At 42.5% G+C, this 23,947-nt stretch overlaps 1 protein-coding gene across 2 annotated transcripts in view; it reads right to left on the bottom strand.

Moving 5' to 3' along the window:
- Nucleotides 1–10,020: 10,020 nt before the first annotated feature.
- Nucleotides 10,021–23,947, bottom strand: part of LOC108583479 — a 41,229-nt gene continuing 27,302 nt past the window's right edge. For both annotated transcript variants that reach the window (XR_004179779.1, XM_031658251.1), the window contains exon 3: nucleotides 10,021–10,102. Coding sequence is in view for 1 of the 2 variants with exons in the window: in XM_031658251.1 (XP_031514111.1) it covers nucleotides 10,069–10,102 (34 nt within the window). In the remaining variant the exon portion in view is untranslated. The remainder of the gene's footprint in view (nucleotides 10,103–23,947) is intronic.

Genomic DNA, 23,947 nt, shown 5'->3' with positions numbered 1-23,947 from the left:
GCTTTGAGAAATGAGATCAAGGAATAAAAACTAGTCACTTAAAAAAATTACATATATAAACATAAATTTACCACCATAATAGATACTTGTGTTAGTTCAGGTCCTCCGTGACGCACACTAAGACCTAAGACGGGAATAAACAGGTAAGGGATTTATTGGGGAAAATGCCTGTGAGTGAAAATTGGAGGTCAAGCACAATGGCTCAAGCGTGTAATCCCAGCACTTTGGGAGACTGAGGTAAGTAGGCTGCTTGAGTCCAGGAGTTCAAGACGAGCTTGGGAAACACAGCAAAACCCCATCTCTACAAAAAAACATAAAAAATTAGCCAACTATGGTGCCGCATGCCTGTTGTCGCAGCTACTGGGAGGCTGAAGTGGGAGAATCGCTTGAGCCAAGGAGTTCGAGGCTACAGTGAGTCATGATCACGCCACTGCACTCCAGCCTGGCCAACAGACCGAGACCCTGTCTCAAAAATAAATAAATAAACGGAAAAAAAAAAAAAAAGAAAATGGTGGGGGGAGGCTGGAGAAGGCCAGGAAAGCCATCAGACAGGGAAGCAGCTCTGTGAAGAAGAGAGAGGAGGATGGGTGGATGGGTGGTCTTAGATTCAGTGTCATCCTAAGGAAGTTCTGGCAAAGGCACAATTGCCCATCAGAAGAGTCCCGCTTTTTCAAGGATGGAACTGGCTTAGTTTTCCTGCTGGGCTTAGCTATAAGCTGGGAACAGCCATTGGGAAGTGTGGTCTCTGCAGACATGTGGTGATGGATTTGGAGTACAGCAGCTGGGGCCGTCCATCAGAAAGAGATCTATGAATTACATGCTCATTGCCACTGCAATGCTACAATAGAGCAAAACACAATAATAACAAGATAAATTAGCGGGACATGATCTGGTCTAGGACAATGAAGATTGTTTCAGAAAATAGTCTCTTGTCTTACATTCACAAGAGAAAAGTGCGATGTTCCAGAAAAAGAGTGGCAAGTGCAAAGACCCTGTGGCAGAAGGCAACGTGGGATGGTCAAGAAACTGAAAGAAGGCCAGAGCAGCCTAATGGAAAGAATATAGGAGAGAGTGGAATGGGAGGTTGAGAAGTGAGCATTGCTGGGGACCCCTACAAGGCCTTTAAGCAGAGGACATTGTTTTAAACACACATCTAAAACTCACTACTTACACGACAGACATAGGGCAGAGGGTGGAGTACTAGGTGTGTGCCTGGGTTTCCAGGTGGCTGAACTGTAGCACGACTGGTGGGACTGAAGGAGTGGAGAGGCTAAGGCCTTGATGTCACCTACTTTTGTTAGGATTAGAACAGAGGTCACAAACTGTTGGACCCCATGGCAAATTTAATTTTCTTTTTTAATTTTAATTTTTTTATTTTTTGAGACAGAGTCTCACTCTGTCATACAGGCTAGAGTGCAGTGGCACGATCTCAGCTCGCTGCAGCCTCAACCTCCCTGGCTCAAGCAATACTCCCCCACCTCAGCCCCCTGAGTAGCTGGGACTACAGGCACATGACACTCCACCCGGCTAATTTATTTTCTTTTTCTTTTTTGTAGAGATGGGGTCTCACCTTGTTGTTCAGGTTGATCTCGAATTCTTGGGCTCAAGCAATCCTCCCATCTTGGCCTCCCAAAGTGCTGGAATTACAGGCATAAGCCACTGCACCCAGCCCTAAAGGTAACTTAAAGATGTGTTTACTTTGACCCAGGCAGTAGTTTAAAAAAGTTTTAATTTGTTGTTCACATTTAAAAATTGGACAATTTCTACATAAAAATCTGAATTACTCGTGTCTCTTAAAAAAATAACATCTAGCAACGGTAGGCCCACATTCCTGCCTGAAAATAATTAGCTGGGAAAGAGTAGGGACTGCCCACTTTAGACATGGTATAAATAGCATGGGAGTTGATCAATAAATATTTGCTGAATGAATGAATACATGAATGAAAAGTCAGAGACCTATAGGTCATCATGGACTGTGGTAAAGGAACCTGTCTGAGCCTGAAAGAGAATGTGATCTAAGATTAAATCCAGGATGTGCTGGTAAATGTTTAACAACCAACTCTTCAGGGAGGAAAAAAAAGTCCCAATTTGTAGTGTTTGCCGATTGTTGTGATGTAAATACTCCCATCATGACCAATTTCAAGCTACCAACGTGCTGACACTGAACTTGGAGTTGGAAGGAGATGAACAGGCATAATCAGGTCTCGTGAGATGGTCCAAGCTGGCCCCAGCACACCACTGTTATATATGAGGCTAGAATTACCACGTAACTGGAATAGCAACTCTCTGGACCATATGCCTGGAACATAGCAGGTGCCGAATAAATGTTTGTTGATCCAGGAACTGACTGTGTTGAAGCCCACAGATGGGAAATCATTAGAGAAGGCAGGTGAGAGTAAAAAGAGGGGCAGAGAACTGGGGGTGAACCATAAGTCAGAGGAATGTTGTACATATTTTCAGACACCCCCCACCTGGTCAAATGAAGGCAAAGGGTTCGAGCTCTCCAAATTTTTAGAGGGACATGATGTAACTCCATGATATAAGTCAATGATTTTCAACATTAAAAAGTGTGATTATTTTTTCAAACTAAATATTACAAATAAATTCTGAGAAAAGGAAATGTAAGTCTGTTGAGAACCCTGATCCTGTAACTAGTTTAGTCTTCCCTGAAGCCACTTGTAGTAGCCTGTTCACATGGGACTCCCCAGTGAACATTTTCTCATATCCACACTCTTGTGAAGGTCCTTCACCTTGAATCTGGACTGGGCCTATGACCTGATTTGACCCATAGAATGCACAGATGAGAATAAGCGGGTTTCTGGCGTAAGCTCAAAGAAGGCACAATGGCTTCCAGAGCCCTGAGCTACTAGTAAGAAAGTCCAGCTACCGTGCTGGGAAGGCCATGGAGAGAGGCCATGGAGAGCTCATAGAGAAAGAGAGGGACCCTGAGACTACATGGAGCAAGGGAGAGGAACACCCATCCATCCCAGTGTCCCAGCTGAGCCCCACTCCAAACCCATCTGCCAACTGAGCACATCTACAAGAGTAACCACCAACAGGCCAGCACAAGCCCAGCCAAGTCCAGTTCAAATTGCAGATTGTAAGCAAATAAAGCAGTTGATGTTTTAAGGTTTTTAGATGATCTTAGAGTTTAGATTATGTTAAATATGTGAGATCCCTAAATAGCCATAAAAAATTGATCTGTACAATGGAGAACTGCACAGCTATTAAAAGAAGAAGGCAAATCCATGTTTACCGACATGAAAAAAAATCACCAAGATTTACTCTAACGTGAGAAAGCAAGATTCAGAAGAATCTGTGGGGTATAGTATGGGATTTACCGTTGCATAAAAAAGGGAAGGTAAGTGTGTGTGTGTGCGTGTGTGCATGCATGCGTGTGCGTGTGTATGTGTGTGTGACTGTAAATTTGTAAATGCATAGAAGATTTCTGGAAAGATACTTAAGACATTAGTAACAGACTGGAAGACTTGAAGAAGAGGGGAGACTGTGTATCCTTTTGTGCATATTTTCATTGTATATCCTTTTGTACATATTTTTACCTTGTTTGCAGGTGTTCCTTATTCAAATCATAGAAATAACATTTTAACAAAAAAGTGAGGCCTGCTTATATAATGTTGCACACAACTAGCTACCACACTATGGGAACACACTATTATATTAAACTCGATGATTCGGGTTTTACCTAAATTTTACTCAGACTCGAATACAAGAATAGAGGAAAGAATTTAAAATCTATCTGGCTAATGCATACCCTTGCCAACTATTCTATTAGAAAGGAAGACGGCAGTGGGGAGGTGGTTCTTACGATAGAAAAGTTCTTGGCCTCCCTGGTGCCTGAGGTTGGGTTCTCCAAGAAGCAAATTCAGAGTGAAGGATTTTAATGAGAGTAATCTATGCGGGAAGTGGTCCCAGGAAGCACCAAAACAGAAGTGGGGAAAGGACACAGAGAAGGGAAGGAAGTCACTGAAGGGGCTGTGAGTTACCATTGTGGGCAACTGGGGTTTCGTCCCACTGGAGACCTCTGGGAGACACTGTAGGACATGTTTCAGAAGTGGCCCATCCAAAGTGGGAGGAATCTGGAGAATTTATCCTCTGCTCCCAGGGGCATCAATTCTCCAGCGTTTCCAGTTGCCTCTGCTTGCTGGCGGAGACACCAGAGCAAGTGCTGGTTGGGGGAAGTTGTCAGCGTGTAGAGGAAGTGAGTGCTGAGCAGATACAGGCAGGGCACCATCAGTGCATTTGCTTACCTAGACAGCAAAGCCACGGACAAAAACTCGTGTCCTTATGTGGCAGGGAGAGAGAGAGCGAACCATACAGGGAACCATACAGGGAAGTCAGGGAAGTGCATTACTTTATGACAAGTTGATTTTTTTTTTTTTTTGAGATGGAGTTTCAGTCTTGTTGCCCAGGCTGGAGTGCAGTGGCGCTATCTCAGCTCACTGCAACATCTCCCTCCCAGGTTCAAGCGATTCTCCTGCCCTCAGTCTCTCAAAGAGTTGGGATTATAGGCACCTACCACCAAGCCTGGCTAATTTTTTTTATTTTTGTATTTTTGGTAGAGATGGAGTTTTTGCCATGTTGACCAGGCTGGTCTCAAACTCCTGACCTCAGGTGATCTGCCTGCCTCAGCCTCCCAAAGTACTGGTATTACAGACGTAAGCCACTGTGCCAGCCGACAAGTTGATTTTTTTTAGTCTTATCAGATGTTCTCTAGGAGACCATAGGAAGCTACCTTGTCTACACATTATACCTCTGTAAAAGAGGAAGAAAGGAATTTCCCAAGGAATTCAGCTCCTCTGCACTTCTGCATTGTCCATGTGAAGGTGCTTATTGAGTATGTATCGTGGTGTTTTGTACCTCAGTGGCAACAGGAAAGTCCTGGGGCAGGAAGTGAGTGGTACATAATGCAGGAGAGGGGAGAGGAGGTGCCTGATAACCCTGAGAGTCTGGGAGCTGCTGCCCCAGTGAGCCCCTCCATCTATAACACTGGCGGAAACTGTCGTAAGCAGGCTTTGCAACAGTGGGAAGGGTGCATGCTGATGTTAGGGCCTCCCATCCAAAAGCAAGGCCAGGATGGATCCAGGGTGGTGAATAAATGAAACCTAATCCAGGACCTAACAAAGGAGACTATGTCAAGTCCAAGAGGAGCGCCCTGACAGTTTCCAGCGTCATAGAGCACATTGTACCACACTATGCTATTTCACCAAGGAGAAATTTCATAAACATTTTAAAAAGTAGATTCTCAAGACTAGACGTTATTTTAATATTGCTTATTGACAATTATAAGGTAAAGAATGTTGGCAAGCAGGTAGAAAAGAAAAGTAATTACTAGCACCCAATACTGGTTCTCCAGAAATAGATCATAGTGTACCAGCCAATTTCCATTTTTGATAAAATTACTTTGCTGACATACATTGATCTAAGCATTGCTGCTGGCCATGCCACTGATAATATTTTTCTGGACAACATGCCAAAACACAGGTGAAATATTTTTTTCGACTGTACAGCAGATTTCAATCAACTGTACTCAGCTCTCTAGAGATATGCCACAGGTGCTTGTTTTTACTCTTATGTTGATTGTGTTCGATATTCTTTCCTCAGTGATTTGGAAGAAGGTGTAGCAGGCATACTCACATTTATGGAAGAAATCATTAGCATGTTTGATGGTAGAATCAGGATTCAAATTATACTGACCGGCCAGGATGTTAGGTCAACACCAACCATATGCAATTTAAGAGTACTAGAATCTGTATTTAACATTAAAAAGTCAGTTGTGTTGGTACAGGACTGGGGAGTTGCATTGACAGCAATTGAGTTGGAAAAGACCTGGGAGTTTTAATTAACTCAAAGTTCAATAGGATCCAACAACAAAACAGCTTATTTTTTAGAGCAATTTTAGGCTGCAGTAATAAAAGTCTTATTCTCAGTTGAAGGGCAGTGATGATCCTAATAGATTCTGTGAGGCTACATCTGGAGTATTGTGTACTCCGTTCTGGGTGAAAGAGTGAGCAATTACATACAGGAGGGATTTCAAATGCATGTCACACAAGGACTGGTTATCAGCATTTATCAGGGATAAATGCGAACAAAATGATAATATTTTACAGGAATAATAGTGACCTCCATCTATTTGACGAGCATTCAGGTGTAAAAGGGAGTAAACCTATTCTTTTTGCTCTATGCTTTAGTCAGCTATGGTCACATTAATACTATGTTGGCTTGTAACAACATCTATTTATCTCTTATGCATTCGCAGATAAGCTGGAGTTTGTCTGATCTAATGTAGGCTTGATTGGGCTTGGCTCCAGGTCATGACTGGGGTTCAGGTTTGCTCCATGTATTTCTTTTTCTTTGGGAATCAGTAGGTGCCCATGGGAATATTTTTCTTACAGTGATAGAAGAGGCACAAGAGGGTGCACGCATTAAAAGCCTCTGCTGATATCATGTCTGCCAATATCCATTGCCCAAGTTAAGCCATCCTAAATTTAAGGGGCTTCAGCCACTATGAGGCCGTGGGAAGGGAACTGCATGTGTTCCTATTACAGAGTAGTGGAATAAATAATTTAATTTATTCCACTCCAGAGTAGCAGGTCAAAACGAGGGTCAGTGGTCTGAAGCTATAGGAAGATAGATTTTGGTAATAAAAAACTGGATGATCATTGGAACTGTCCAAGGATGGATGCAAATTACTGAAGTCTTTGTCCCAGAAGGGATTAGACAGAGTTCAATGGCTCATTTCCCAAGAGCATCCCAGATGGAATTCTGGTGTTATTTGGAAAGTTAGAGATTGAACCAGTCAGTATCTTTCCTACTGTAACATCCTCAAATTCCATAGTCCTGTTCTATCCCATACTCTTCCTCCTGACCCTGACATCCTGAGGCTTTTACTCTCTGTGCCATTCCTTAGGGAACCTAATTATATATGGCTTCTTTGTGTCTCTAAGAGATTCCATGAGTATTTCTTGTCTTCCTAATTGCTTTGGAAGCATTTCAATGTTGCAGGCTGAGTCTTAAATTTCTCTTGAATTGCTTATAGCCATTAGCTCGGTATCAGGCACCAAGCCTTTAGCATGGCATTAAATCATCACCCAACACCCAGTGCAGCCTCAAACCATCTTTGTAGCCTCTCTCCTACCTTTCCCATCTGATTATCCAGCCAATTTGAGATACCTGTCCTACGTGATACATAGCTCCTGCTTTTCAAGGCTTTGCTCACTTATAGACCATTCTCCTTGTCCTCACATGTCTAGACCCCACCCATCCCACCCAGTGAAAACCAAGTGCTACCTTTTCCAAGATGTTTTCACTGATGCTCCAATCAGAAAGAAGTCTCTCTGCCTTTTCTGAATGGTCTTAACACTTCTCATGGTATTTAAGATGTTTATGGTACAAAAAAGTGATTCTCAAATCTAACTTTTAATCAGTGATGACTTGAGAATACTTAAATCGTACATGCCCAGGTCCCATCCCAAGATGGTCTCATATTGCTACTCTGGAAACAGAAACTGCAAGTAATAGCAGTGTTAGCAATAAAGCAGGAACTCACATAGCAAAGCGTATGGAAATAAGTTATTCCAGGGTTGGTATGGCAGTTTAATGATGCCACCAAGAACCTAGGCTCTTTCTTCCTGATCTGCCATTCTCAATGTATCAGCAATGTCTTTCCTCATGGTTGCAAAACAGCTGCTATGGCTCCAAGCATCACATCCTCACACCAGCATACCAGGCAGGAACAAAGCAGGCATAGGAAAAGTGTTCTTCTCCCATATCTCTCTTGCTCGAGAAGGAGAACCAGGAAGTTTCCTACAGACATTTCCTCACACCTCATTGGCTGGAACTGGGTCACATGCACATCCTTGACCTATCATTGGCAAAGGGAAATGGGTCACCAAGATTGCTTAAGGCCAAGCAGGAGCCACTGTTGGGGTTAGACTGTCCTGAGCAAAATCTAGGCTCTGAACGATAGGCAAGAAAGAAGAGGGGATGGCCACAACTTCCCTTACATGGTGAATAAGAAGAGCAACTTAAGTAACTAGATGCCCCTATGGGACGGTAATCTTGCTGTGGGCAGAAACATGTCCATGCACACAGAAGCTTTAGGAATCTTCAGAGAGGCTCCATAGTCACTTGTGAATCACCTGAAGCCTCTCTCTCCGAGCCATTGTCTTGAATGCTGTTTTTAACTGATTACAATGCATGCAGCTCCCGTGCCCCACTTATTTTGGCTTTTGAGGATGTTCATTTCCCCAGAATCTCCAAATATAAATCAGGTTTTCACAGAGCCCTCACAGGTATAGAAATCATCTAAAGATATGCTAATGATTTGGGTTTCTAGAAAAATGTATATCTATGAAGGAGGCATGGATTAAGCACAGGTAGCATGTATGATTTTTTTCTTTTCCTTTCATCACCTGTAACAAGGCAGGATGGAGACTGAATGCATCAGACAAAACAGGGATCAAATACCAGTTTCAACATTTGCTGCCTGTGTGACCTTGGGCAAATTCTGTAACCTCTCTGAGCCTTGGTGCCTTGTTCTCCTCATGCATAAAATGAACCCTCCTGCAGGGATGATATCTAGACCAAGACTGATAGTAACAGTAATAATGGTTACCCTGTCACGGGGGTCCATTCCATGAAAGGCCTGATTCTAGGAATTTTATACACATTATCTTGTTTCCCCCCCGCAGAAACATGGTCTCACTGTGTTGCTCAGGCTTGGGTGCAGTGGGGCAATCGCAGCTCACTGCAGCCTCAAACTCCTGGGCTCAAGCCATCCTACCATCTCAGCCTCCTGCCTGAGTAGCTGGGACTACAGATTTCAAATAATTTTTTTTTTCATTTTTTTGTAGAGGCTGAGGTTTTGCTATACAGCCCAGGCTGGTTCTCAAACTCCTAGCCTCAAGTGATCCTCCTGCTTTGGCCTCCCAAAATACTGGGATTACAGGCATGAGCCACTGCACCTGGCCACGTCATCTTCACAAAAAATGCAATGAGTTAGGGGCTTGTGTTGCTCCCAACGGTTAGAGTATCAAAGGGACCAACCCGAAGTCACAAAGCTAACTGGTGAGGGTTGAACCCATGTGTCTGACTCCAAAGCCAGTTCTGCAGGATATTAATTGCGTATTTCTTGGTTTCTTTTTTTTTTTTCTCCAATTATTTGGTGCTATGCCAAAATCATCAGAATTGTTCCTGTAGGCACTCCTTTTCTTAATTACATATTGCATTGTTCTCTTTCTCACTTTCCTTTGTTTGATCCAAGGTAAATTTTTAGTCTTTTAAAAAATGCTCATACATTATAAATCCTTGCTAATACACAGTTCTTTCAGACTGTCCTGCCTTGCTTGGGAAAGCAGATCTGGGTCAGGGAGAAAGAAGGACCGATGAACTCAAATAGCCTTTTCACTTTTATTCTCTGTTTTCACATCAGAATGCAGTGTCACCAGTGAATCCCCTCCTCGTAATCTCTTCTTTCCTGGAGAATACCAGCCTGGTTTCACTTCCCTTTTAAAATATCCACAGATCTTTGTGCCCCAATCACTTTAGCTGTATTGCACTAGGCCTCGCCAGTGGCACAATATCCTTTTCATAATAAGGTCTCCCACATGACACAGTAGACTTTTGTACCTGGCCAGAATCACCACATTCATCGCAGATACCACGTGCTGTCTATTGGATACCCTCATTTTCTCTTTTCAGGAAGGGCTGGTGTCGGCTTTCCTCCTGCCTCTTATGAACCAGGAACCTGTATCTTGGGGCTGCTGTTTTCCAGCCTCTGCCAAGTTTCCATTTTTGTGGGACATGAGTTAACCGGCATACCCATACCCAAGACTGGGACTTAGGTTAACTGAGGGTTGGCATTCTCCCCAAAGCCTGTTTTGCATATATTTTTGAAAACCTGTTGATTTTCTGCCTACCTTCTTTCCTCCATGAGTAGACTTCAATGAACACACCACTCTCCTTCTTCGGTGATTACCTGGTCTCACCTGCTCATCATACAAGAGCCATTCTTATTGTTAGGGCTGACAGATTCTCTTTGCATGTGATTTAGTCTGCATCTGTAGTGTCCACAGAACATATTCTAGAAGTTAAAAATATATAATATAATGAAAACCCTGATGCAACTTTTGCTTGAAATATGAGTATAGCGAAGACATTTGACAGAAGAGCCTGAAAATAGGTTAATAGTAGTGTAATTGCATCTAATAAGAGCTACCATTGATTAAGCCTATAATAATGCTAGTAACTCCCCTAAACATGCTCTATACATTACCTCATTCAGTCTACATAATAAGACTCAGAGGAATGTATTACCATCCCAGATTTACAGGGTAACTGTATTACCATCCCAGATTCACAGAGAAAATTAAGGCTAAGAATGTTAGGTAATTTTCCTAGTAGACTGCAACTAGTAAGTATCAGAGAAGGGATTTGAACCCAGGCCTCAGCTTGTTTCCAAGTCCACAAACTTAGCTGTTGCTACCCAGCTTCACTGATTTTTGTTCCGTGCACCGCCTCTGGGATGTTTCCGTATTTGCCTTCTGGTTAATATTTACTCCTTCCTCCCTAGCACACCACATTAAGGGTGTGGCATAGGCTTTTCACTTCCTGAATGTTTGTTACCCAGTTTCAACCAGCTTTACTCTCTTTCAGAGTGACATAAAAGTGACAGCCCTTTAAGCTCACAGAAAACCAGGAGCTGATTTCAGTACGCAATTGACTACCATGCGCGATTTTGTCTTTCCTTTTATGTTGTTGAAAATTCCTCGATGGCAACATGGCCCACACATTATCTAACCTTCAGACAATCCCAGAGGATCTGTAGGAAACCCCCAAGCACCCAGAGGGGTCACTGGCAGCAAATGGATTAAGGAAATGGCCTGATTTATAGTATTATTGGGGGTCAGCATGGAGAATTATAGACAATTTTGTTTCTACTGTAGAATCGGCATGGTAGAGTGAATATGGGCTTTGGGAGTCAAACCCAGGCCTGTAGGATGACCTGGGAAGCAGTCTACGCAGCTTTGGCCCATTTCAGCTTGTAAGATAGAGAGAATACATCATCCTAGAAATATTGCATGGATGTACGAGATTTTGTATATAAAGTCCCCAGCAGATACCTGGCACACTGTAGGTGTGCCCAAAACCAAAGCAACAGTTGTTAGAAGCTTAGCTTGACTCAGGCTGAAATTTCAAAAGATCTAGGGTTCACTCTCCACCCATTTCTAAGCCATTGAGTGAAATGGACATGTTAGTTCTGGTGTTCACTTCAGTATCCTAAGTTAGGAGGTAGAACTCATCATTCCACTCCTCCTTAAGTATTTTGATAAGAATAACTGAGAAGCCCATGTAGCATTTTGAAAATATAAAATACTGTTAGATTGTTTTGTTTTATTTTCATAGTAAAGAGAAAGGAACAAGGAAGGGAGTGGAGAAAAGGAGAAAAGAATTCAGGACTGATATTTTCAAATTTCCAAAGTGAACAAGATTGGTGTTTGGTACTCTTTGATCTCTCCTTTTCTTAAAATAAAGGGAGGGGATGAGTGTGTTAGAGTCCTGCCCCATCTAGAATTAGAGAGAGAGGGAAAGAGAGAGGTAAAAAATCCTTCCTATTATCCCTCAAATTGTGCCACAGTGAAAACAACTCACTCTGCTTTTATATCAATGACCTTACTGCCTCAGTGTCCTCATCTGTTGAAATGTGTTTAGGAACAGCTGACCTGCACACCTGTCCAAGGTGTTAGAAAAGCCAGATAGATAAGACAATGGGAAAACTTATTTTGAAAATCAAGTAGTATTAAAATCAAGGTAGAAAGAAGGAACACCAGGCCAAGAGTGAGCAAATCTGAGTTTGAAGCTGGGCTTGGATGATCACAGCTTTGTGACTTTGGACAAGTCATTTCACCTCTCTGCACTGCAGGTTCCTCATCTTGCAATGTGGAAAGCAAAACCTCTCTGGGTTGGAGGATCCTGTGGGATCCCACATGACATGGCACCTTGAAATTGCACATAAAGGCTGAGCGCAGTGGCTCACGCCTGTAATCCCAACACTTTGGGAGGCCGAGGTGGGTGGATCACGAGGTCAGGAGATCGAGACCATCCTGGCTAACACAGTGAAACCCCGTCTCCACTAAAAATACAAAAAATATTAGCCGGGGGTGTTGGCAGGCACCTGTAGTCCCAGCTACTCGGGAGGCTGAGGCAGGAGAATTGCTTGAACCTGGGAGGCGGAGGTTGCAGGGAGCCGAGATCGCGCCACTGCACTCCAGCTTGGGTGACAGAGCAAGACTGTCCCAAAAAAAAAAAAAGAAATTGCACATACAGGGCACATCGTTTCTGCCATCCCCTAAGGTCAATCCTGGGTGATTGCTGGCCTTTTGTTTTGCTATGTTTTCCATCTTTCTCACAAAGTAAAAATGCAGACATGTAAATTCTCTATCTATGTGCACTTCAGGAACTTCCAAGGTCCCTTTGGGGTTATATCCTTCCTTAGCCTCTTGCAAACCTGAAAGCAAGGTGACTGTAGGACAAACTGTGTGGGCACTGGATGGGAAATGCATGCCTCTAGTAGAAGGGGAAGCCAGAACTCAGAGCCAAAGAACAGGCGCCATGAGTCCAGGATGTCCAAATCTGACTGCTAAAGGAATGCCAGTGATACCGATTGTTTTCCATATAAAATCTAACATTTAAAAAATACAGGCTCAAGAATAATTGTCAACACTGCACAGGGCAAGTTTTACTGTTTTTCTTTAAAGAGCTGAAAACCATAATCTAATGCATCTGCCCTTTGTTACAGATTGGGGCCTGGAATCTAGGGAGTAGAGAAAGGCTGCCTGGCTGGTCAGCAATCGAAACACAGAGCTGGGGCCATCTAGTTCAAATGCAGTGTTCAGCATTCTTTGCTAAGCACAAGGCGACCGTGATTGTTGTGGTTAGCAAGGTCTCCTGACTTCCTAGGCAGACCTTGTTCCACCACACTGGACTTTCTTTGCTAGAAAGGACATGGAAAAAGGAGTGACAAAAGAGGAGAAAGTGCTAGTGAAGGAAAGAGAGGAAGAGAGAGGAAGGTCCCCAGTTGTTATTACCTAGGGAGTGCCCAGCAAGCCTTTCAGAGGAACACAGGTAGGTACCCCTTTCTCCTGCTTGCACCAGCCCACCACCACCAATAACAACTGTGCACCCTCACTGTTGCCCCCATGCATGGAGCAGAGATACAGCAGAGATAGGGAGAAAAGAGTTTTCAAAGGTGAGTTGAATTAGTGACTTCTTCAAGTGTGGCAGGTTTGGCTGTATTCCGGTATCCTTGCCACTGCACCAGGTGAAGGGGAAGCAGACTGTAAAATACTTTGAATATTATCAAAGGTTATTTGGGGAAAAAAAAAAAAAAACAGCAACCACCTCACCTGATTGTGCCAGGTTTGTGATAGGAATCTGGGGGAGAGGTGTCCTCAAAGACCTCCATTTCTTGAATGACCCTTGGACCACCTGCTACCTCTGAGATGAATCAGGGGACACAACTTTCTTGATTTCCATCATCACTTGCCTGCTACTGCTGCAGCAGCTCAAGTGGAAAATGTCACATCTTGAAGTCATGGCTTTGGTGTCTGGTGGGTAGAGTTTCGACAGAGCCACTCGTGAGCTGTGTGGTTTAATCTTTCTAAACCTCACTGTCTTTAGCTCTAAAATGGGGGTAGCAGCCTCAATGAGCAAACTAAAACAAAATAACAAATGTAAAGCACTTATCCCAAGACAAGGCACATGAGAAGTATTCAACAAAGGACAGCTCTAGTTATGGTGATGATGGTCTCTAAAGCTTCCAGACTCAGATTCCTAACCAGACAGCCATGAGAGATGGTTCCCACAGTGGCAAAAGGGTAGGCTCCAGGCTGCCTGAGTTTAAATATCCTGACTCTACCACTTCAGCAAGTTACTTAACTCTGTGCTTCTTGCCTCATCTGTAAGATGGAGATACCCCATTGGGCTGTTGTGAAGATTGGCAGGGATCTTATAATGTGCTCAGCACAATGCTTGGATGATGTTATTATCCAAGTGGGCACTGTGGAACACAGACTGATACTCAAGCTCAGCACTTGCCTTCATGGAGCTGACAGTCTAGATAGAATAGGTGCACATGAGATTTTTCTCAGTGAAGTTGTAATCAGTGCTGCCCGTGCCACCCATCTGGTCTCAGCATTGCTGCTCATTTGCACTGTCGTGACTCATCTTTCTGCTGCTGACCTTAAGAAACCTTGCCATAAGGTCTGCTTTGGGGAAACTAAATTATGACAGATACAAACTGAAGTGCCAAGATGAATGTTTCAAAGTGCTATGATGTCCAGATAGGTGGCAAGTGCCAGGAATTTGCGTTTGAGACCACTGGGAGAGAGGTCCTTTTCCCTGGCTCCCTGCAGTGGAAAACTGCTGTATGTCTGATACCTGTGCTCCATGAATTTACCCTCAAGTTCTTATTTGGGAACAGGCTTGCTTAGCAATGTCCCTGGGGGCAGGGAGCCATGGGTGGGCTGATGCAAGAGACTGTAGTTGTGTCTCTAGGCTGTGACAGCATCCCAGCTGTGGGCTTCTCAATTTAAACGCAACATCTGTGCACAAGAGGAAGCACCCTCCATCCAGGCAAGTTGAAGTTTTCTTTCTTGTAACTTTAACAGAGGTTAAAATGTAAACACAAAACAAAGCAAAACCCAACTTAACTCTCTGGATCCTGTTTCTGCTAAAAACATTTTTTTAAAATAATAATAATTAGAACAGTAGACCCAGCTGAGAGAAGTCTGTCTCAAAACAACGGGAGAGACTAAAACACACTCTCCCCCAAACAGATAAGGAAATAGTGAGCTAAAAAGTAAAACTTAAGAGTGCTACTTCTCAACTCAGTAATTAATGTATGAATAAGTTCTAGCCCAATTTCCTATGAAAAATAACAACACAGAAAGAGAAAAGAAAAGCCACTCAGATGCAGCAATGACATCCAAGTGTTCACTGGAGAAATTTAATATGTGTCAGAGAAAAATCTGCCTTCTCCAAAATGTTGTCCCCTCCAAAAAAACATTCTTCTTGTTGTAGCATTTTTCCTCCACACTGACAGATAGTTTGAAAATAAAGCAGCAGACTAGAGTAGAGTGTGGGTGCCCACGCCTTAGAACAAAGAGATTAAAGAATAGGCTTTTCTTCAAATAAATTCGACTTTTTTTGCAACAAATTCAGGGTCTGGACAGTTTAATGAAGAACAAAGAATTCTCAGACCCCTCTCTTTCAGCTTTTCCAAACAAACACAGTCATTTCCAACCACTCACAGGTGTTTTTCTTCCCAAAACAAACACAGAAACAAATATTTACAGAGTTATGAAAATTCAATAGAAGTCACGGGAGCACAAATTTCCTCACCTGCGTCCAAGATCTCTGGCCTGGGATTATCAAACAGAATGTCACACCTACTTTCCATTACGGGACAGGAAACCTTTGGGCCAAAGAGAATCAGTCCGCAGAATGTATTCATAAGGATAAAGGCCTCATCTTTTCAAGAAAGTGTTTGCGGCTCCAAGGAAGAATGGACTTTGGACAAAGGAAACATCAGTGACTTTTTCCTCATCTGCTCAAATGGGCAGCAATGCCCTTGAAGAGCTAATGACTGCCTTGTGAATTAATTCCCTTTGTTGACCAACAACACAAAGTGTGGTGCTGACTACCACACTGACCACCAGGAATAATTTCTCACTTAGGTGTTTGCAGGAAAGGCTCTTGTTTGCTTTTCTCAGATGTCCCGGATGTGAACAGGCCTCAAAATTAGGAAATGCAGCTGGGAATGGTTGCTTACAACAATGCTTATTTCATCTTTTTTCTTTCTTCAATACACTAGAGAAACAGGCAAGAAAAGAAAATAATGCAGTTATGGAAGGAAGGAGGAAAGACAGAGGGAAGGGAGCGGGGCAGAAGGGAAGGGGAAAAAAGATGGGAGAGAAAGGAAGAAAGGGAGGGCAGAATGGGGACAAAAGATAGCAGGGAGGGAGTGAGGGAGGAAGGAGCAGAAAAGAGAGGAAAGAAGAAAGGAAGGAGGGAGAGAGGCAGAGAGAGAGAGAGAGAGATAAAAAGAAGGAATGAGAGAGAAACCTGCTGTTGTCAGACCCTGACTGGTTTACACTGAGGAACCAGATAGCCTCTCAGTGAAAAGCTGAGATTAAGCTCACAACATAATTTCCATTATGTTAATGTTGCTTTAAAATATATTGCACAGAGTGCTGCAACAATCAAATTATCAATTATAATGTCTACTCAGAGTAGAAAAGTGTTGCAAACAGAGGGCTGATTACTGCTTCAGTACATCCAATCTGCATACTCATTGTTCAGTACAGGGAAAACAAATTATCTTGTGTTGGCCCCAGTTCAAATTTAATTAAATGAGTGCAAAGCAATTATAATAAAGTACAATAGTGTAGTAATGAAAGGAAAATAACTCATTAACCTATTAATCTTTATTTATGTTCCTCTCAAATAACTATGTAATTTCTTTATCACTGCATCCCATAAGAAAAAGTAGGGTCTCACTGCTCATGGCCTGGTTTAACAGGTTCTATTTGGTTAAGATGCCTTTGTGGCCACCATTTATACTCACTTTGCTTAGCTTTGGGGCCACGCACCCCCTCAGCTCTCTGTCATGCTCCCTGCCCACACGTACGCGTACCTGGTCTAGATTTAGTGCTCCTCTCCCACATTTCCCTGACACTTGTCAGTTACACAAGGTCAATCTCTCTGGAAGTGAGAAGTGCTTACCACAGCATATGGGAAAGAGGCATCCTCCAGCATCTGGTATGTAAGGCAATGCAAAAAAGGGGGAGAGGACAGAATCACTTTTGGTTTAGAGAGAGCCCAGTGCTTTACAGCTGAAAAGATTCTACTAAAAGCTAACGCTCCACTATGCTTTCCAGATAATAAAGTTTTTTACATGTATGATTTCATTGAAGCCTCCTGATAACACTGTGAGGGTGCCTGATGTACAGATGAGGAAACAGATTGATGGAGTAGAAAAGTATGTTGTCCAAGCCTTGCCACTCATGAGAAGCAGATCCAGGATTCTAATTTAGGTCTACAACACCTAAATCTTCATTTCATTCCCCTAGAACCTTGCTATTCAAAGTATGGTCCAGGGACCAGGAGCATTGGCCCCACCTGGAAGCTCATTGGAATCTGGGCCTCACCTTAGACCTGCAGAATAAGACTCCACATTTTACAATATCCTCTAGTGAGTCTTACACACTGAAATTTAAGAGGCACTGGAACTATTGGATAGTACACTGCCTTTTACTGAGAGAAGGGTGACTTAGGCAAATCTCCCAGCAACTACTTGGTTAAGCATTTCCTTGCAATTTGCAACACCTTGAGATGACCTTGAGATTATCTTGGGTGATCAAGGTTGATTCTGGCTTCCATTTTCATGTTATCGGAAGACAGGACTGGAAGTAGTGGATGTAGTAAAAGCAGAAATGATTTCTCTTTCTAGATCCACAGCAGACCCGTAAATCTTCCCCTTTTTCTTCCAAAGAGAATTTGTAAAATAGAGAGAAAGGAGAGGGGAGAAACGGATGAATTAAGGAAGGAAACAGACACTTGTTAAGTTTCTACCCTGTTCTTGGAGGTTTTCCATGTATTCCTTCATTTAATCTTTACAACAAGCACCTTTTTAAGATAAGGTGACTGACGACAGGTTTAAGTGATATGCCCAAAGTCACCCACACTGCTGGGTAACAGAAATGGTATTTGGCTTGGATTCAAAGTTTACACTTTCACTGTACTCTATTTTCTCTTAAAAAAAAAAAAAGGAAAAAGGGAAGGAAATCAAGATGAGATAAAAGGGTGGTGTGGTAGTCATTAGTGCTGTTCACCAAGTATCTCCTGTTTTTAGTTTCTGAGGTATGTGAAGGATTATACTTCCTGCCCTGCTTAGAAGTAGGTGGGAGCCATGTAAATAGCTTTGGCCAATGAATTGCCTGCAGAAGTTTCATGTTTCATTTTCAGATCAAATATTTAGTTGCTTGTGGACACCTTAAAGAGCTGTCTCTCTTTCCTCTGCCATGAAAATTGCCAATATTCAAGATGGTGGTTGCATCATAAACCTGTGTTCCATAATGAGTGAATATGCTCACCAAAGACCCCCACCAACCTATGACAGACACATAATGAGAGTGATAAAAGCTTTGTGTTATTTTGAGCCCCTGAATTATGATGGTTGCTTGCTACTGTAGCATAACTGAGCCCATCCCGACTCTTCCAGATGCTAGGAAGTGGTAGGAAGGGAAACAGTTAACATTTCTACACTGCATCTTTTTCATCTTTTTCACTTGAGACTCACAGCATTCCTATGAGAAAGGTAAGGAATGGCTATTATTTATTATGTATTTATAAATTACTATTTACAGATAATTTAATACTGACATAGCAGTTTAAGTGTCCTGCGCAAGATCACAAAGTTTGTAAGTGGAAGGGCTAGGTGTGGAGCACCAGGGCTTGTAATGACTGATCTTTCTTCAATGCAGAACTCTTCCTCCAAAAGAGGACTGGAGCACCATTACCTGCCCTTGGGTATACTCAGATTGGAATATCTAGCTCTGTACTCACACTCCTCTTCCCCCACCACTCAGGAAGAATCCAAGTTATTGGGTAAAAATCAGGCCAAGGAAAAACAAGTACATGCAGTTGCCAGCAGATGACGACACTGGGTCTTCGCTGGGGGCAGAAACCACCAGAGAAAGTTCACAATGATAACCCTCAATGACGTCAACTGTAAGGAACTCCACTGTCCATTTTGAGATTTTTTTTTTTTTTTTTTTTTGGAGAAAGGGTCTTGCTGCATTGCCCAGGCTGGAGTGCGTGACACAATCACTGCTCACTGCAGCCTCAGCCTCCTGGGTTCAAGTGATCCTCCTACTTCAGCCTCCCAAGTAGCTAGAACCACAGGTGCATGTTACTCCACCCAGCAAATTTATTTATTTATTTTTTTTTTTCCAGAAACAGGGTCTCCCTATGTTGCTCAATCTGGTCTCTAACTCCTGGGATCAAGCAATCTTCCCACGTTGGTCTGTCAAAGTGCTGGGATTACAGGTGTGAGCCACACACCTGGCCTGAGTTCATCTTTCATGTGATTGTTTTTGCAAGATAGAAAGGCAAAAGTCAGTAGTTGCAGGATTGACCTTATAATATGATCTTAAAAACATTGTCTCCTAGTTTGCATATGGAAGAATCTCAACTAAATAACCTCCTTTTAACCAGTTCACTAAACAAACCAAAGTTCTCCCTTTTTCCTATAAAACACACTTCTAATGCAGGTTGAAGGCTCATGGCAAGTAGGCTACTGTCCAGCATGTCCAGGGTCCTGCTCTCCCATCATTGAGTGCTATGTTTACTAAGAGTCTATTAGGTTCATTCCCAGGCCTGTTTATTCTCATTGTATTTCTTATTGTCATTATGCACATTAATGTAATGTGAGTCAGAAAAAAAACAGATATTTCTGTGAAGACTGGATAGAATGCTTTGGGAAGATTTGGTAAAAGCAAGTTATTAAAAAGAGTGTTGGCAGATCTGTAACAAAAAATTGAGAAAAGTTATGATCTATATGGAACCTGCCCTCAGAATGCTCTTTAAGTTTCCCAAGGCTTCACAGTCTGTGTTAAAGAAACAAATTGAAATTCATGGACAATGCATTGTGAGTGTGATTTATATAAGAAAGGCCATCTAGAAGTCTTAGCAATGGAATGTAATCATGTTTTTTAAAAGCCTAAGTCATATATCAAATGATTGTCAAAACGATACCCCAAAACAATGTATAGGTTTTGTGTTAAAATAAAATGAAATATTTAAAGTATGGATCATTTTTAATCATTTCTGAATTCAAACCCTACCTATTTGTCCCAATTGCTTCTGATAGAAGGACTTTCACATAATTACTTTTCCTGTTTGCCATTTTCCCATTTCCCCTTCCACAGACATACTGTGCTACCTTTAGGTGCGAGGTCTTTCACATATCTTTCTTTATCCAATTAGCTCATTCAACAATATTTATTTTTTAAATTTTTTTAAAGAGATGGGATCTCCCTATGTTGCCCAGAGTGGTCTCAAACTCCTGGGCTCAAGCAATCCTCCCACCTCGGCCTCCCAAAGTGCTGGGTTACAGGCATGAGCCACCATATCTGGCCCTCAACAAATATTTCCTAAACAATTACTATGTGCCAAGCACTGGTTTGGGTGCTGGGCATAGGCCAATGAACTGTAGAGTCAACAGTAGAGAAAACAGACTTTAAATAATCAGAGAATCATCATTTAATAATAACTGTGATGTGCATTATGGAGAAATTCAGAGTTCACTCTGTTTTTATGTAACTCAGACTTGGGATGGATTTCCTACTTCTGAATGGTAAAGTAAGTGTCTGAATAAATGAGCCACCAGCCTTCTTCCTTGTATTCTATTTTTAATGCAGTTTCTTTGGGCCAAATGATCACGGTCATCCTTACCAGCTCCAGGCTGTGATTCTATAGTGGCTGGAGTGCCTTGGAGCTTAGAGCAGGTTATTTTAGTTTGCTCCGTGGATACTCTCTCCACCCTTCTCCACTTTATGATGGTTAATATTGAGTGTCAATTTGATTGGATTGAAGGATGCAAATTATTGTTCCTGGGTGTGTCTGTGAGGGTGTTGCCAAAGGAGATTAACATTTGAGTCGGTGGACTGGGGAAGGCAGACCCACCCTCATTCTGGGTGGGCAAATTTAATCAGCTGCCAGCGTGACCACAATAAAAGCAGGCAAAGAACATGAAAAGACTAGACTCGTTTAGTCTTCTGGCCCACATCTTTCTCCCGTTCTGGATGCTTCCTGCCTGCCCTCGAACATCAGACTCCAGGTTCTTCAGTTCTGGCTTCCTTGATCCTCAGCCTGAAGACGGCCTATTGCGGGACCTCATCCTGTGACCGTGAGTCAATACTCATTAATAAACTCCCTTTTATATATACATCTATCCTATTAGTTCCATCCCTCTAGAGAACCCTACTACAACCCTATTCTGTTCCCCAAGAGGTGGACCTTTATAGACCCAATCAACTGCCTCCCTCACCCTGTGCCTCCAGGAGGCTTGGAAAGCAGGACATGATGAAGGCTGTGGGTTTTGTTCTCCATATATCTATCTGCAGAGTTGTCAAGTGTTGGCAGCATCTCTCCTGGCAAAGCCACCGCCCTTGTCAAGCAGCATTCTCTTTATAGCTACTCTCTAGGTCAGGGATTGTCAGACAAGGCCCGGACTACGGGGTGGCAAGCAAAGTGCCTAGGAAGCCAAGGTTACCCTCAGAGTTGTGCAAATGCAGGGCCCGAGAGTTCATCCTTTCTTAAATTTTGCACCCTGGGCACCTCACTTGCCTTACCCTTGTCCTGGTCTTGATGCAAACTTCCTTTGTAAAGGCCTAGAGAATAAATATTTTAGGCTTTGTAGGCCAAACAGTTTCTGATGCAAGTATTCAATTCTGCTTTTGAAATATGTGGGCAGTCATAGACAATATGTAAACAAATGGGCACAGCTGTGTTTCAATAAAACTTTATTTTCAGAAACAGGTACTGGGCCAGATTTGACCCATGGGCCATAGTTTGCCAACGCCTGCTCTAAGTGAGACAGTTCCCCACGGTTGCTTAGTCTGGGACAGCACAGTCCCTTGTGGTTTCCTTTAATCCTGCTCACATCTTTGCAAAAAGCCCCTTTACTAAGCTCCCCTCAAATTATCCAAATTGAGTGTGCCATCTGTTTCTTACTAGGACCCTAATTGATGCACTTGGCTTTGCATTTCTCCAACACAGGCTTTAATTGCAGAGTACCAACAACAAAAAAACAACAACAAAAATGGAGACTACAACCAATTACTCTGTATCGGGGAAGGGGTGGTGTTTACATGTATTCATCCATTCCCAAATATGATAGAATATTTCACAAAGTTGCAATACACTCTTAAAGTTGATGGCAGCTGAAATAAATAAGCCTTTTTTTCCTGGGTCCTGCAGTCTCAACCCTGCTGCCCTACTTGTCCTCTTCTAATGGAATGGAGGTCTATTCTAATTAAACAAGAAAACACATCTTTTCACAAGGGGAGAACGGAGGACATTGTACTCTGTACCTCAAAGAAAGCGTGCTTTAATAAGAATCCTTTTATAATCCCTGCTTTTATTTGTAGCTTCCCAAAGCTTTTGCTGGTAATAAAAGGATTGTAAAGTTGACAAATATAAGCAGGGACAAAGAAGTTTGGGGAGATAATGCTCTGGTGAATGGGCTAGTATTTGAAAGTGTATTGATCCCTCAACACATAGAAGATGATCACGAAGAGCCAACGCTGCCATCAATCAGGGTGATATTTCTATTACAAAGTAAAAGCCTTTCCAGGCAGGGCTATCCATTTCTTATATCATGTAAGAATTATGCTTTATGCTGAGAAAGATAATTCAGGCCAAAATGCAGGGCTTGGTATCTGAAGATCTGGATTCAAATCAGGCTTCATAGAACTTCAAACCTACTGCTTTATCACATGGAAGCAGCAAATAGAGCTGTAACAAATGCAGTGTGTTCTGTTGTGAGGTTGCAGAGGTCCTCTGTCATTCCACCATTATGACTATCGCAAGTAGCATCCATTACCCCTTCTGGCAAAGCCACCCATTTGCACCTGAGGTTCCTTCACTCTCACACTTAAAGCCTCACACTCTCCACTTCTGGTGGAGCTCCATCTCTGGGGCAAGGGTGGAACATGTGACCAAGCCTAGACCAATTAATACACTGTATCCCTAGGGCAGAGAGATCTGTTTAATTATAGGCAAATGATCCAGTTAGAGTCAATGAGACTTTCTAGGAAAGTGATTATATGGATTGTCCTTTCTCACTAGGCTTGAATGTGAGGGCTGGAACTGCTGCAGCCATTGCGGATATATGAGGAGCCTGAGGCTGAAGTCAGTAGAGTAGAAGGATGACATTGTTCAAGCCCCACAGAGAATCATGCCTAAAGCTGGCATTGGTTGGGAAAAAAATATAGACAAGTTTTCACACTTTCCGTTATCCAAACCCTTTGTAATGTGACTTTGCAGATTCTCCCATTGAGAACATTAAGAGATGGAAACTACTTCCTACTCCTTGAGTATGGGCTGGTCTTGTAACTTGCTTTGACCAATGCATTCCAGTGGAAGTGATGGTGTGCACTTTTGATGTCAGAAGCCTGCACCATGTAGAAAAGCCTAGGCAAGCCTGCTGGAGGATGAGAGACAATGTGGATGAGAGCCAAGGCATCCCAGCCAACAGCCAGAAGCAGTGTTGCCTAGCTGACCCACAGCTAACTGCAGATCAATAAGGGAGCCCAGCTCAGACCAGAAGAAACATTCAACTGAGCCCAGCCTAAATTGCTGGCTTGCAGATTTTGTGCAAAATAAACAGTTGTTTTAAGCTACTGTATGTTGAGGTGATTATTCATCAATAACTGATACACATCCCATCCCTGAATTTTTCAACTTATATGAACCGATAATTTTATTTTTGATGTAGTCAGTTAGGATTGGGTTTTCTGTTATTTGAAATAAAACAATTCTTAACACATCAAAGATGTGTCTTCATTTCCCCCACTAGACAGCATCATTAGGGATTCTGTCTTATCCTTATCCAAAGCACTTGCCCTATCTGGATCCAAAGCTGAGTGATTGATCAATAACTACTTAGTGATTGACTATGACATATTGACAGATTCACAAATCACATTTTGAAGGGCAAAGAATATATTTGCTCTTGAGTCTCCAATGTCATCTCTAGGGGAATTGTACTTTATTTGACTTAGATCCTCAACAGAAATTTGGAAGATACAAGGCGCTTCTCCAACCATCACAGTAGCTGTAAACAAATATATCTGAGACATCG

Source organism: Papio anubis, chromosome 18 (genome assembly GCF_008728515.1).
Source record: "Papio anubis isolate 15944 chromosome 18, Panubis1.0, whole genome shotgun sequence".
NCBI classification, from domain to species: Eukaryota; Metazoa; Chordata; class Mammalia; order Primates; family Cercopithecidae; genus Papio; species Papio anubis.
Note: the sequence above shows the minus strand (reverse complement) of the source record. Positions and strands in the feature narration are given on the sequence as shown.